At 51.0% G+C, this 15,444-nt stretch overlaps 2 protein-coding genes across 6 annotated transcripts in view; one reads left to right on the top strand and one right to left on the bottom strand.

Annotated features, from left to right (window-relative positions):
* The first annotated feature begins 3,967 nt into the window (after positions 1-3,967).
* On the top strand, positions 3,968-8,068 carry Isl2 (ISL LIM homeobox 2). The gene is made up of 6 exons (XM_005347392.3): positions 3,968-4,025; positions 4,811-5,000; positions 5,107-5,369; positions 6,721-7,004; positions 7,508-7,675; positions 7,952-8,068. Exons 1-6 carry the CDS (start codon positions 3,968-3,970, stop codon positions 8,066-8,068), a joined length of 1,080 nt encoding a protein of 359 aa, XP_005347449.1.
* Positions 8,069-12,985: 4,917 nt separating this feature from the next.
* Positions 12,986-15,444, bottom strand: part of Scaper (S-phase cyclin A associated protein in the ER) — a 349,156-nt gene continuing 346,697 nt past the window's right edge. For all 5 annotated transcript variants that reach the window (XM_026779044.1, XM_026779043.1, XM_026779042.1 and 2 more), the window contains one exon: positions 12,986-13,636. In XM_026779044.1, the coding sequence (XP_026634845.1) occupies positions 13,533-13,636 (104 nt within the window). In that variant the 3' untranslated portion in view covers positions 12,986-13,532. The remainder of the gene's footprint in view (positions 13,637-15,444) is intronic.

The raw sequence follows: 15,444 nt of genomic DNA on the forward strand, positions 1-15,444 counted from the left end.
TAGGGACAAAGTGTGTTTCTTTGGCACTGGTTTCAGAGTTAGGGTGTATTTCTTTGGTTCTGGGTTCAGGGCTAAAAACATTTCTTTCACTGGCTCAAGTCTCAGGGCCAAGGTGTGTTTCTTTCATTGGCCCAGGTCTCAGAATCAGGGTGGATTTCTTTGGCTGGCCCAGGTCTCAGAATCAGGGTGGATTTCTTTGGCTGGCTCTTTTGCCTTACCACAGCCTCAGAGCAAGGGGCTTCAACTGTGGACCGAAAATTGAGACGGTCAGTTATAACTCTTCTTTAACTTGTTGTTTTTTTTTTTTTTGGTTGACTATTTTGTTATTGTGTTGAAAAGATATCCAGAGTGTAGATCGAGGCTCCTCCCACTACCAGCGGCTTCTTCTGTGAGTGATTGAGAGGCGATACACATCAAAGAATCCCTAAGCAGACACTGGACACTGAGAGCCTGATTCAAATGCTGCCTCTCTGATAGTTGCATGCTCTGGCATGAGGTAGGTAGCCTTTCCACACCGCTGCTCGTCAGCTGTCATGTAGGGGTAACTGGACCACAGCAACCTATTCCTAGAATTTCTGTGAGATATGTTGAAGCACACGACCCCGAGACTCATGTATTGGTTGTCTATGGTGATGGCTTGACCATGATCAGTATGCCTTTTTACGTCTGTGAATCTACGGGAAAAGAAGGGGTAAGAACAGGAAGGGGAGATGTGGAAAGGAAGCCGATTGTGTGTCTGCATGAATGTGCATGTGCAGGCTGCCACAGGCTCTCTGGGTCCTGAGCTGGGATCTGTGCAGGCATGCGCTACCTCTGCCCTGTCAGTCAAGGGGAGCATGACCCGCCCGCTGTCCTGCCTCCTGGTACTAAGAGAAAGGAAATGGGAAGGGTAGAAAGGATGGAAAAATTGCCTAAGCCCACCACCACCACCACCACCACCACCACCACCACCACCACCACCACCACAACAACAACAACTACTACTACTAAAAACCCAAAAAAACAAAAGCCAGTCTGTTTTCCATTTTTTGCCCTATTTAGGTGACTCCCTAGCCCCGGCCACAGGTTCCTGCTGCTCCTTCCCTCAGCAAGGCTTGTTCTTAGAAGCTGTTGTCATCACAGAGGGAGACCACCTGCTTTCTCAGGGACCTTTGCACCTGGGCCAACTGTGAGCATGTTCAGTATCAATGACAGAATGGGGACACATTCAGGGACTTCCTCTGCAGTCCTCAAGTCTTCTCCTGCAATAGCTGGGGTTAGGGCTCTCAACAAGGACAAGATAGGAGAAAGGTCTCTTGGGTGCCACAGCCAGGGAAATGGAGAGAAGAGGACCTTGTCCCTCTGGAAGGGGAGCTTGGTGTGTGTGTTTGGGGGAGGGGAACAGAGAAGCAGGCAGGACAAAAGACACCCATGTGTTTCCCATGCCAGCACTGGACTCCTGTGGCCCAGGAGAACCACATGAGGGACCTGAAAATGGCCTCTCAGAGAAATAGAGGTGAGTGGTTTAGAAGTCTTCTGAGTTTAGTCTCGAGAGACTGGGTTTCTTGTTAGGAAGGGGGAGTATCTATAGGCAGAAGAGGGTTAAAAGTTGAGCTTAGGATTCCTGCTGAGATCTGCTCCCTCCTGAGAGCCAGTACCAGGGTGAACAGTGGGATCTTAGGGGTAAAGGGAGCCAGGTTTAGCAAGGGGCTGTCTTGGGGTGGAAAGTGAGGGGACACTATCCTGGTGTGCCTGGAGCTTCCCACACAGCAGGCACAGTGCAGAGTTCTCACTAACATCACCAATAAACAAAGTCCACACCTAGGGCAGGATGATCCTCCCATCCACAGGGCAGGCACACCTAGGGCAGGATGATCCTTCCATCCACGGGGCAGGCACACAGAACACGCACGCATTACATTCACAAACAAATCGTTGGGCAACAGGCAGAATGTGCTTAGACCCCGCTTCCAATAAGGCCCACACAGGAAAGGCAGTCTTGGTAACACAGACTCTCAACACAGAGAGAGCCACTGTGGTTACCATGGTCACCACACACTGAGCAACTCCTTTGCACCAGGTATGAGTTTAAGGCTTTCCCTGAAACTAGTTTAATTTTTACAAAGCAAAGATAGCTGGTCTAAGGACATCCCATTTTACAGATGAGGAAAAGCGAGGGAAAGAGAATGAAACACCCGAAGTCACAGAGGGCTCAGCTCAGCGGCCAGGGCAAAGATTCGAGGCTCCTTACTTTCCTCGTGGTGGTTTGGGTTTTCTAGCAAACTTAGCAGGGCTCCAGCCCCTGACACAGCTCACAGAGACTGAGAGCCACTGGGGCGCTAGTGGATGAGACAGAAAGGGATCAGCCTGTTGTCAGGGGTTTACAGGCAGTGGCAGGTCCAGTGATAGCCCTAGAGCTCCGAGGGTGAAGGTGGGGGCCAAAAGCCGCAGAAACCGGGCTGTAGAGCAAAGAGCCAGAGGGCGGCTTCCTGCACCGAAGCACCTTGGAGGAGCGGTTTTTGTGCATCCAGGGTCTACCTAGCCCCGACTTTCTACAGAGCTCTCCGAGCTCTTGGCTGCACCCGTTTCCCAGCCCAACAGCCTCTGGCTATTAGCAGTTGGGCTGCCGCGCCCAATTCGCTCTCAGGCGGAGAGGCCTGCAGACAACCGAGTGGGGACATAGGATTGGGTGGAGACTCTCCCAGGAGCCCACCCGCACTCCACCTAGAGAGGCATCAAGTTCTTGGTGTCCTTTTAAAATGGGGGTGGGGAACTTAAAGACCATCTATGGATAAACGCTGTTTATACCTCATCCATTTGTCTTTCAACCCTTTCAAACAAAACTCATGGCGAATTTTGTGAAGGAAAAAAAAGTCCTGACTTTGTTGAAGTTGCAGATTTTCTAAGGATTAAAAAGCCATCGGGAAGATAGCAAATTACCCCTCGCCCCACATTTGTTTCTGAGTATTTGCGTTGTAATCAGTTTTATGAAATCCACAATTAGAGTTCGTGAAAATCGTTTATTCTGGAAGTGTAACACATCTCAACAGTGTTCTTCGAAGGAGCCAAGCAGCAGAGTGGAGAAAGAAGGGGGTGGGAGTCGGCTTTAACTTAACCAAAAAGACGAAAAAGATGAGGGAGGAGAAAGAGCCGCCGCCGCAAGGGTGGAAGCAGGACCTTGGCTAGAGCCTCTGGATTCCTTCCGGCTTTACCCACCTGCAACATCGAGTTTTCTACGGACGGCGCGGGTGGGAAAGTCCGAATAGAGTTTATCCAAACCCAGGTGGATATTTCCTACCAGTTCTCTCTAACTTGGACCCCAGCCGAACAAAGGCTCAGGCGCACAGGGGAGGAAGGTGGCCCACGGGACCAGCGATGGTCGCGACCCAACGGATCCCCTTTTCTCCCTTAGTCCTGTCGTCCCCAGGAGGAATTCCTATTTTAAAAATTATAAAAGAAAAACACTTTTAAGGGAGCGACGGCTCCTATCTATCCCCAGGTGTCCATCACCCTGCTAGGCAGCGACTGGGGCAACCGCCCCGCAAGTCCACAGAAAGCGCGGCGCTGCGGCAGAGCCCGCTGGGTGGAGACGCAGTTTCCCAGGGATTGCGGGACCCGGGGCCGCAGAGCGGATCCTGGAAGGTTTCAGGGAGGAGGGGGCTGTGCTCCATTGTTCACTCCCCGCCAATCAGAGCTGGCCCACGTCCTCGCAGCCAATCTCCCGGCGCTACCCAAGCCCACCCTCCGGGTCCCCATCACCTCCCCCGCAGTCCCCGCGGCTGTGGGGGAGCCGGGTGACGACGCTACAGGTCCCGCCTCCAGCTCCGGCCCGGGCGAGTGCGTGCTGACGTCATGCTGCGTGCGGGCCGGTGCGGAATCGTCCCTTCAACTCCGCGGGGCAGGAGTTAGTTAGCAAAGAGCAGAGGCTGGGCGCGTGACCCTGGTCCTTCTGCCCCCGGCCGCACGCTTTGCGTACATCTCTCTCTGCATGGTGGATATTATTTTTCATTATCCTTTTCTGGGTGCTATGGGGGATCATTCCAAGAGTAAGTCTTTCTGTGTGTGTGGGTGTGTATGCGTGTTTAATATGCAACATTTCCAATGCAGAAGAATGTTTAGCGGATTCTACAAGTGGCTTCTATTTGACAAAATACTTGGGAGAATAAAGAAAAAAACCAATGCATTTTGCCTGTAGCAGTGTTTATCCTTTGGAATCCTGTTGTTTTATTTTATAATTAGACTTTATTTCCCAAGCCGGCTGAACTGACCCCAAGACTGTGAATTCTTTCTCTTTTCTGCTAGGACGATTAGGTTTGACTTAGGGAGATGGGATTTCTTTTTTCTGTTTGCTTGTCTTTCGGTCTTTCGAAGCTAGAGAGATTTCAGTCGCTTGATCTGCGCGGTGTTTAAGATCTGTCGAAGAAGCTGAGCGGGGACCGCGCTGAAAGCTGCGGTGTGGATGTTGGGATTGGAGGGAGTCGTTGTGAGTGGGCGGAAATCCGGGCTTGGCTGCCAGTGTGGACGCGGAGGCGTCCGGGGCTCCCCGGTGTCACTATGCTGTCGTCCGCCTCCCGTTAGTTCTGTCTGTATCTGGACCGATACGACGCGCCCGTTCAAAGACCGTGATAACGGAAATGTCAGGAGATTGTGTTGTTTTCGTTTCCTATTTTCTGGACCTTTCGAAAGCTTTCCGTTCCCTTGTGGTCGCACTTCTAAGAGTAAGAGAGGGAGAGCGAGAGAGCGAGAGAGGGTTGGGTTGGGGATGCAGCGGCCAAGGCCGGCCGGGGTCGGCAGTCAGGCCTGACACGGGCCCTGCGCCCTTCCCCGCCAGAGAAGCCCGGGACGGCCATGTGCGTGGGCTGCGGGAGTCAGATCCACGACCAGTTTATCCTTCGGGTGTCGCCCGACCTCGAGTGGCACGCCGCCTGCCTCAAGTGCGCCGAGTGCAGCCAGTACCTGGACGAGACGTGCACGTGCTTCGTGAGAGACGGGAAAACCTACTGCAAGCGGGACTACGTCAGGTGAGCTGGCGGGACCTCGGGTTCGGCCCCCGTGGGCTGGGGGACACGGCTGCGCGTCCCGGGCCCGGGTCCCCCGCGCTGACGCCCGCCGCGCCCTGGCCCGCAGGCTGTTCGGCATCAAGTGCGCCCAGTGCCAGGTGGGCTTCAGCAGCAGCGACCTGGTGATGCGGGCGCGGGACAGCGTGTACCACATCGAGTGCTTCCGCTGCTCCGTGTGCAGCCGCCAGCTGCTGCCGGGAGATGAGTTCTCGCTGCGGGAGCACGAGCTGCTCTGCCGAGCCGACCACGGCCTCCTGCTGGAGCGCGCTGCGGCCGGCAGCCCGCGTAGTCCCGGCCCGCTCCCCGGCGCCCGCGGCCTGCATCTGCCAGGTAAGCCGCTCTCCCGGCCCGCGTAGCCGCACCGCGTCGGTGGGGTGTGCGAGTGTATAGCCGGCCGCCGAGCTTCCGACGGGAAGCTGGTGTGAGAGGCCCTGGCGCTGGGAATCCGGCCGTGTGTATATGGGGTGGGGAACTGGAAGTGTGTGAGCCTGAGCTTCGGGAGTTGTGTTCTCCGTGGTCCCTGTAGGACACGATGCTAGGATCCGGAGAGTGGAGCTTGTCTGGGTTTGTTTAGAATTCCTTTAAAGAACAGGTTATCGTCAGGGAGAAAAGATATCCGTCAGGGAGAAAAGATGATATCCGGCCTGGAGCCTACCGGAGAAGGCCAACCCTGTAAAAGAGGGGCCTGTGTTCTTGTTTTGAGGTGCAGCTAGGACGATTGGCGTCCTAACTAGGAGTTGCTCAGACTGGGTGTTGGCCAGAAACAGGTGGAGAGAGTGTCACAGAGACCCCAGCTCCAGGAAGCCAGGATGTCTGAGGCACAGACCCTGGCTCTCCCAGCTGTGTGGCCCCAGGGCTCCAGCCCTCTCTGTTTCTCCGTTTCCACACTGTAGAAAGAGGAAATTGGTCTGGGTGGGCTATTTGTAAATGTTTACCCAGACCTAGAAATGCCTAGAGGGGACATCAAGTAAACAGTGCAGCTAATCTCCAGTGGACGTGTAGACCAGGTTGGATGCGACACAGTGGAGTTCGTGTTCACGAATCCCTTCTGGAGATCGCCCAGGGACTCCCTTTGTTGTGAAAATGTAGGCTTAAGGCTGTTCCAGGTGGGTGTGAGTGGCACCAGCCACTGGGCAGAGGGAACCCAAGCGAAGGGGAGAATCTCCGGGCCGAAGCTCCAGGGCAGACAGCCAGGAAGGAACCATTCTGTACCCAGAAGGCCTTTGCTGTCTCAAGTCGGATTCTTCGGTGTTCCAGAGACGGGCCGAAGCAGGCCTTTAGGAGCAGAAGAGTTTTTCAGTCTGGGAGTTGTGCTGGGTCCCAAGCCCCGGACTCTTCCCTTTCCCCTCCGGAGTCGCGCTGCCTCTTCCTCTAAAACCCCACCTTCTTACACAGGGCTTCGCTTGTCCAGCTGGGCGCAGTTGGGTTTTCCTAGGGTCTGCTAGTAAGCGCAGCGGCCTAAAGCAGAACTCCAGAGTCCTGCAGGACTCCGGGAGATCGCTGAGAGGCAGTCGGGCTTGGGAGCCAGGGACAGAACAAAAGGCATACTTCTTTTGGGTAAGGCGAACGGATGGAGAGAGAAATGAAAAATAACCAAATGAACGGAATAAAAGGGGAACGAAATCTTGGGGAGCATTGACTGGCGACCCATCTGACCCCCTGCTTCTCTCGGCCCCAGCAGACACCGGGTCCGGACGGCAGCCCTCGCTGCGCACGCACGTGCACAAGCAGGCAGAGAAGACAACCAGGGTGCGGACTGTGCTCAACGAGAAGCAGCTGCACACCCTGAGGACCTGCTACGCCGCTAACCCGCGGCCCGACGCGCTCATGAAGGAGCAGCTAGTGGAGATGACGGGCCTGAGCCCACGGGTCATCCGCGTGTGGTTCCAGAACAAGCGTTGCAAGGACAAGAAGAAGTCTATTCTCATGAAACAGCTACAGCAGCAGCAGCACAGCGACAAGGCGGTGAGGTGCTGGCGGTGGCGGGGAGGTGGGTGGTGGCCACCGAGGCATTCCGGAGGCCTCTTTCTGGGGAGACCTAGGCGGAACTGGACTCTCCACGTAGCCTGGCACCACAACGAAAGGCTGGCATTAGCCTTCAAGTTGCGGTGGTTGGTGGTGGTGTCTTGTGCCAGCGACAGCCCAGAGTCGAGGGGTCCTAGACAAAGAGTCCTAGGCACGGATTGCCAGGTGGAATTTTCTTTGTCAGGATGCGAAGGTCCCCCCCTTTGTATGCTTGGCTAGGAAAGGGCGTAAAAGCTTCCGTTTCCCCGGTCTGGTGTTTGGCTCATAGTAGTGAAGCGGTTGGCGGATTTGTGGGCCCTAGGGTATCTCCACTGCGGAGGTGTGCAGTCAAGTGTGCCTCCTCACACCAAGTCGGTCTCCAGAACCTGGGGCTCCATGCTCGAAAAGTGGTGCAAAAGCCATGACCTAACTCTAATGCCTTGTGCCGTCCGCTTGCCCCTTAGAGCCTCCAGGGACTGACTGGGACGCCCCTGGTGGCGGGCAGCCCCATCCGCCATGAGAACGCGGTGCAGGGCAGCGCAGTGGAGGTGCAGACGTACCAGCCGCCTTGGAAAGCGCTCAGCGAGTTCGCACTCCAGAGTGACTTGGACCAACCCGCTTTTCAACAGCTGGTGAGGCCCTGCGCTAACTGCCCAGTGGGAGTGGAGTGGAGGGGACTTTGCGTTGGGACAAGGGGTCCGGGACAGAACTGGCAATGGGGAAAGGCTGTTGGGCCTCACTGCTGACACTAAACCTGGTTTTAATGTCTCCCCCTGTGCCACTGGGGGACCTGGCATCCCTCTCCTCAGGATTTACTCAGCTGGCGACTTGTCTCTGAGCAGGTGACCCAGGATCACCGGCTCGGGCGTGTACACACTTGTTCTATCCTGGTGTCTCCGCCCTCCCAGGTCTCCTTCTCAGAGTCTGGCTCCCTAGGCAACTCCTCCGGCAGCGACGTGACCTCTCTGTCCTCACAGCTCCCGGACACCCCCAACAGTATGGTGCCGAGTCCCGTGGAGACGTGAGCAGGGACCCCTAGCTGCCAGCCCGCGGACCTCGCATGCTCCCTGCATGAGACTCACCCATGCTCAGGCCATTCCAGCTCCGAAAACTCTCTGGCCCTTGTAATTATTGTTGTTATTTAAAGCGAGGGGGCAGAGGCAGGGGACGACGACGACAGAACAACCAGAAGAGCGGGACGCAGCCTGCCCCGCCGCCGAGACTGGAGACTGCTGCTCCCAGGACTTTTTTGTTTTTCTTGAAATAGAATTTGAGACTTTCTGGGTTAGCTCCGCCCTCGGCTCTCCCGCGCTGCGTGGGGAGCTGCCACTCTGCCTCTCCGTGCCACACTCGCCCAGGAACCCACCTCTGCGTGGGGCCCTACAGGGACCTGCCCTCCCTCGTGGGAGCTGCTCCGGAAGCACCTGCGCTGACCCTATGCTTTGCACCGGCCCTGACGGTGAGGAGGACGGGACAACTCCAAAGAACTGACACAACCCAGAAAGCGCATGACTGCCGGACAAAGTAGAAACCAGACTATCTTTAAAAAAATGTTTTAAATTATCAGTCGACGGAGGACAGTGAGAGCCTTTGCCGAACAAACGTAAGTTATTGTTATTTATTGTGAGGCGAATAGTGGGATGAATATTTTGATCTTAATAAAAAACAACCCGATGCCATGCCGCTCCTGTGTGCTGTTGGCGCCCGGGGAGCCCGACAACACCACTTCGCAAGTGGGCGTCAAGGGAAGTTTCAGCTTCACCCGCTTCACCTCGTGCTGCGGTGCAGTCGGTGCCCGACGGGCGGGCCGGACGCTGATTGGACGCCGACGGGCGTGCCCGGCGGGGATTGGGCACCTACAGGGCGGGCCCGACATTTATTGGGTGCCTGCGGGGCGGGGCGGTTCGGGTGCAATGCGAGCCTTCAGGCGTTTCTGCAAGGCTCAGCACCAGAGGCGTGGGCGCCTGGAGACCGGGTGTCCAGTTGTGGGGTGATGGGTTTGGGTGGGGCGCGAAGCCCACCTTGCGCCCCTGGGCTCTGCGATGCGTCCTATGAGCTGTCCCCAGAGTGGATGCGCGATGTGATCAATCTCGCTGCATTTATTAATTCCCCTGTCTAGACAGAGGAGAAGGCCGGGGCGGCTCCTTATCTACGTTTGGCATCACCTGCAAGCGATACACTGAAGGAGCCACAACAAGCCCCCGCTAGGATCGCGGCACAGGAGAAAATAAGTCCACCCAGAACCAGTCTGGCGTGTCCTTGGTTTATTTTCTTTCCAGGCCTGAAATGGAGGGGGCGGGGGATGGCTCCTGGATATGTCGTGCCCAGGTCACTTGGTGTGACATTTCAAACCCCTGCGACTTGTTTTCTTGAAAACTGGCTTTAGCGATCGCAGGAAATAACCAAGAGATACTGAATCTCCAGCAGGCCGCCCCAGGCAAGCAGAAGGAAAAAAAAAAATCCCGGCAGGCTCAGGTTTTACCCTCTACAAATATTTAACCCTTTGGCAGTCTAGGACAGTTCTTTCCCAAAGCCAGCCTCCTGTCCTCCTTGGCTGATTTGGAAAGCTGCCTCTATCAGCCAACCTGCCAATCCTGCAACAATCTGACATTTCTCTTTTCTAGTTCCCACAGTTAGATATCCCACAGGGCGTCCCTCTATGTCCAGGTTTTGTTTTTTGAAGGTGTGCAGAGCACTTTCGGGGTAGGGGACAAATAACCATCCTAGTGTATAGGTAGGGATTGGGGACAAATGTACTCAAAAGGCAGCTGCTTTTCGGGATAGAGGAATAGAACACCCCCCCCCCCGTTAGAAGCAGCCGCTAGGGCCGTACAGCAGTTTCACACCCATCCATCCCACAGCACCAATTAGGGGTGGAAGGCTTCCTGGCAATTAAACAAAATGAGAAGAGGTGGGAAAATTGAACTACATTTATAGTTCACTTCCTGAAAGTCAAGGTGATGCTAGCACTTAGAAAAGGGGCGGGGATTCCCTTTCTTGGAGATTTAGGAAATAGTCTGCAAATGTAGAGATAAGATACACACACACACACACACACACACACACACACACGTTAATCAGGGCCAGCTTTACCTCTCAAGGCTGGTTCTTTGAGGCGTCATTCCCTGAACTTAGACCATTCCCTCCTAAACAGAAATACAGATTCCTCCGTTTTGCGTCTGGCTGGCTATTGGATAGGAAACGAAACTTTGCTAAATCTTACTTTCAGAAACTTTAGATTATCAGAATATTGGGATTTTACTTTTTTTATTAAAAAGGAACGGGTCCTTAGGGAATTTCATTAAAGTGCTAAATTTTTGCTTGACTGGGTGCATGCAGTATTTTACAAACATCTACATACCTAGTTACTGCGATATTTCCCCTCATCGTTCAAAGCTGAAACAAACATTTGACTTCAACACTGGTGTGTGCCTTTTACTACCTTGGGAAATTACCCAGGTAACAGTGGTCACTGTGCAGTAAGTTGTATGAGACATCACAAACGTTTTCTCTCATTACCCAAAGGAGCGTGTGGTGCTCTCAAGTTCCCAGGGGATAAACTTGCATGTCCTTGGCAAAGTATCAGATCTACAGTTCGTTACATGAATAAATATCCATTTTACTGGTTCCCAGGTCATCTTTAAACATCTTCTGTAATGAAGTAGGGATTTCCTGGTAAATTAGATTACCTGTGACAATTACAACTTTTGTGCCTTCTGTTAACATTTATTAAGAGTAGTAAAACCTTGGTTCAAGGGAAGAGACTATGGATGAAAAAAGAGGCTTATTTAAAGTGATTCACTTCAGAATAAGATTTTTTTTCTCAGAAGATTTAACCAATTATTTGCTGAGCTCTGGGAAATGGTGGCAGGAAAAACATCCCAGAGACAGACAAATTTTTGGCTACACAATTTTGTAAGGCCACACAATTCTGGGGACTTCAGAGTCCTTGAGGCAGTGTTCCGAACGACTGTGGGGCCGACACCAGCCTTTCTCTTTTGAATATGGAGTACATTAAAGCTCAAGCTTGCCAGAGCTGGGAAGAGCGGGTTTAAGTGACACATTGTTCTAACTCTGCCCTTCAAAAACGTGAGACTCTGCCACTTTTGCCTAGAGGTAGGCTTTCTCTGCCAAGGTGGAAGTTAGTGCTCACCAAAGGGCCAGGCCGAATAGAAGCCTGCTAGGGGAGAAAACAAAGGACGGGTAAGGATGGGTAAAAGTATTTGTAGAGAAGTCAGTCCCGAAAGGAGCTGCGATAAAAGCAGGAAATTCAGTTTATTAAGCTGATGCTGGGAAGATTAGAGGCTTTTAACCGTGGGCCTGATTGACGTCAAAGTAAACTTTCTTTAAAATGCGGAGATTCAGTGCTATAATGAGGATTGTGTGACCAATTACAGGCTAGCACCTTGTTGATGGAGACTGTGCATAGAAAATGCAGATAAACAGAGCTAGGTTGAGAGCAGCGATGGGAGCAAGAAAGGGCACGAGGAAGTCCCCCACTCAGATCCAGATGTGGGGCTGGCCAACTCCAGGTCCCAGCTCCTTTGTGCCTTTAGCAGCAATCCCAGTCGAACAGAAATGCTAGGTGGGTCCAGCTTTTGACCACGGGACCCTCCTCTGGTCGAGAAGGTCAGCATGTGGGGGTGGGCTGAGTGAGAGTTTGCTAGCTGGGAAGCTGGATATGTAAATGAGGTGTGTGCCTACGGAGGCTGAGCCGGGGCACTGGTGCTTGTGTGTGTGTGTGTGTGTGTGTGTGTGTGTGTGTGTGTGTGTTGGGGGGTTGAGATGAGGGAAGACTGGAGACCTAGAGGACAATGTCCTTTTTGACATCCACAAGGAAAGATGCAGGTGTTTTTCACAACGTCAAGAATCTGAGGAACAAAGAAGTTAAGGTTAAGGCCAGGGCTTGACCTAGGACTCACTGAGGCCTTCAGATTCAAGGTCACAGGGCCCACCAGCTAGAGTCTGGCGGGGCGGGGATGGGGGCAGCTGTGGCTGAGGACTCGGTAGGTCCGAAGCTCTGATGTGCCCTTGGGCTTTCAGAAGGACTGGTTCTGCAGTGATTGGGAGAAATTTTGTCACCCCAGGTACGTATTTTGGTTGTAAATGTCGCTGCTCCTGGGCTCTGAGCACCTTTTCCAAGTCGGGTTCGAATTCTAGACTCTCTAGACTCGGGGCCAGCGGCGCCCTGGCCCCAGAAGGAAGCCGCCGGCCCTGCGACTTTATCGGACGCTTCACACAGAGGGGCAGCGGGACCATTCGATTACAACTTTAATTGCGAATTCTGGTAGAGCTTTGGGAGGTTAATCACTGCTGTCTCGATTATTTACGGCTTTTTGGCAAATTTCCCACCAGATAAGAGGTATATTCCATCGCGAAGCACCTCGCAGGGAACCTTATAAACTTGATTCCCCAGGGCTGCGGGGACGCCCTCCACGGGCTCCAGCCCTCCCTCTCCGGAGATGGGGTGTTTCGAGTCCTCCGCACAGGAGCGCCCACGGAGATGCTCCGCATGGTTTATATCCCACCTCTTTATTTTCTTTCGATTTGTAAAACAGTAAAAAATTGAACACACATAACTGCAGCGCCGTGAGGTTCCAAAAAGAAGTGCCCAGAATATTAGGTAAGTATTTTTTGTTTGTTAGTTTGAAGAAAGGTAGTAAGATTCTTGTGTTCAGCTTCCTGTGACAAATTTTACGTTTTCGGGTAAATCTCCACAGCCAGGTCTTTCTTGGTAATTATCAGCAATGCCACTCAGGCTCAGCAGAGGACCACTTAAGGAGGAGACCCTCAACCCCCACCCTGTCCCCGCGGCCTGGCCCAGACAGAGCTAGCTGTGTGCCCATGACTGCCTTATACTCAGAGACATGGCCACCCTCACAGTTTCTTTTATTTTTATGTTGTTTCAAATAAATCATTTAAGAAAATACTTGATGCTCCCACATTATTATTATTATTATTATTTTTATTTTGAACACTAAATTTAGGTTAGCAAAGCTAATAGTTCACAGTGCTTTCTCCCAGGGAAGTTCCCGACCAGTGACTAGGTACTCTAATTTCAAACAGTCCCAAGGCTTACTTATGGAAAGTGTTAGTTACACAGGTCTCAACTCCAAGCTTTAGAAGAAAATCTCAGAGCAGGTTAAATGTCTTAACACTTTCTCAGATTTGTGCAGCTTTAATGTGAAAAGTCAACACTGAAAACTGTGTTACTACATTACAATATTTGCTATTTTTAAGTCTAATTTTACCCATATTACAAATGCAAATTATACAGTATGGAAGTAAACAAACTCCAAAATATTGTGCATTAATGAAACAAGCTCAATTTGCAAAATTAGGAAGAACAGTCCAATATGTACAATCTTTATAAACAGCGCACAGAGGAGCATATCTGCAGCAGGAGAGTATAAACACACCGGGAGGCCCTTAAGAAACAATGCAAAACACTAACAAAGGTACTCAAATATAGAATTAGCTAAAAAACATTTATTTTTTCTCTTTTTTCAAGAAAAATTGCCGGGCTTCTTCCCAGGCCTGCTGAGGAAATCTGTTAGCGAGCTCCAGGTAGTCCCCGAGGTTCCCGAATTTTCCTGAGGGAGACAGAAAAGAGACTAAGAAGTGACTTCTGAAGGCTTAGAAGCCAGCTTATTCTGAGACCAGTGCACAAAAGGAGCCAATGTATTCCAGTCAATTTTGCTACATTTTCTGTAAACAAGGTGTCTGCTTCATCTTTATGTCAATCTACTATAGTATAAATGTATATATATATATAAATGTTTTAGCCACACATTCAGACATTAACCTATATATTTATGATTATTATCTATATATTATATTATTATGAAATATTTATTAAAAGGTAACAGGGTTGCAGCTATGTACATATAGTTTTGAATGGGTACAACCATATGTGAAGGGTGACATCATCATCATTATTACTATTATTGTTATTATTATTGTGCTGGGGACTGAAGTCAATACCCTGCAGATAAGTACCAGCTCTTTTACGGACTCACAAACCTGCCTAAATTTTGACTTCTTTTTCCTGAAATAATCTACTTAATTAAAAACATACATTTAGGCATAACTTTGGAAGTGCTCAATCTGGCATTCAGCAGCTATCTAGCAGACCAAAGGTAAGCATCAACAGCTCTGCTGACCTCCTCAAAAGCATGGTGTAGTCAAGAGACAGCAGGTCGGCATGCTGAAATTGCCCCTTGGTGGTGAGAACCTGGGAACACACAGCTACTTGCACACTCAACAGGCTGCCTGGACATATTTTATGAGGACTTAATCTAAGTACAAAGGGGGCCATGACCAAAGTGTAAGCTGGATACTCGGTACAGCGTTGCCTTAAAAAATAAAGATTTATTATTTTTTGTCAGGTCTTATTGTGTAGTCCTAGCTAGCTTGTAATTCACAGAAGACATTATATCATTATTATATCACACATTTGTGTGTGTGTGTGTGCACATTTGCATATGCGAGTGCTGGAAGCATCCTAGGAGGACAGAGGCAATGGATCCCTTGTAGCTAGAGTTACAGGGGGTTGCGAACTGCCTGACGTGGGTGCTGGGAATTGAACTCCGGTCTTTGGCAAGGGCAGCAGGTGAGCTTAACTGCAGAACATCTCTTCAGCCCTCGTTCCATATGGCCTGTCACTGACAATGCTGGGAGCAGATGCAGCAGGGACAGCAGAGAGAGTGCCCCCACCCCCAAAGGAAGGAACTGCCACTCCAGGCTATGCTCAGCCAAGTGAAGGAAGGCAGTTTCTCATTCTGGGACTTTTCTTCCTGGACTCTTAAATAGTGACTCATCTTTTTTTAGGGCAGAAAAAAAAAAAAAAGAATTAAGACAGTCTACATAGTTATACCGGCAAAAAATATTGTGGCTTAGTTAAAAATAAATACATCAGAATATTTGGAAAAATATTTTCATATGACCAAAAAAATTAAACAATTGTACTGATTTCCTTCACATGTCCTAATAGCTTAAAAAAACAAAGAGAGAAAAACAGAAAGAGACGGTGGCTGGGTGAGGGCAGAACTGAACCTGCACACGGACTCAGACGGTGGAGCTAACTGTGATGCCGACCTGAATGTCTGGAAAGTGGCACGACTTTCTGTTTACTTTCCTGAGCACCCGAGTCAATAAAGCCTCACATTTTTTCATGATATTGTAACAGTTTTGTTGTCTTTTCTTCTGTGTACCTTGTATTACCTGCTAACTATAGTTTTTTTTTTTTTTCTTAAATGACAGCCAAATTGTCTCCAAGTAGGGGTTTCTTGGTTGGTGCCCCAGAGGATCCTACTGGGTAGGAGTGAGCCTCTGAACAATCACTATTATATATTCTATTTCATTTTATTTTTGAGATAGGTTTGCATGTAACCCAGGTTGG

The sequence above is a fragment of the Microtus ochrogaster genome, chromosome 5 (assembly GCF_000317375.1).
Source record: "Microtus ochrogaster isolate Prairie Vole_2 chromosome 5, MicOch1.0, whole genome shotgun sequence".
NCBI classification, from domain to species: Eukaryota; Metazoa; Chordata; class Mammalia; order Rodentia; family Cricetidae; genus Microtus; species Microtus ochrogaster.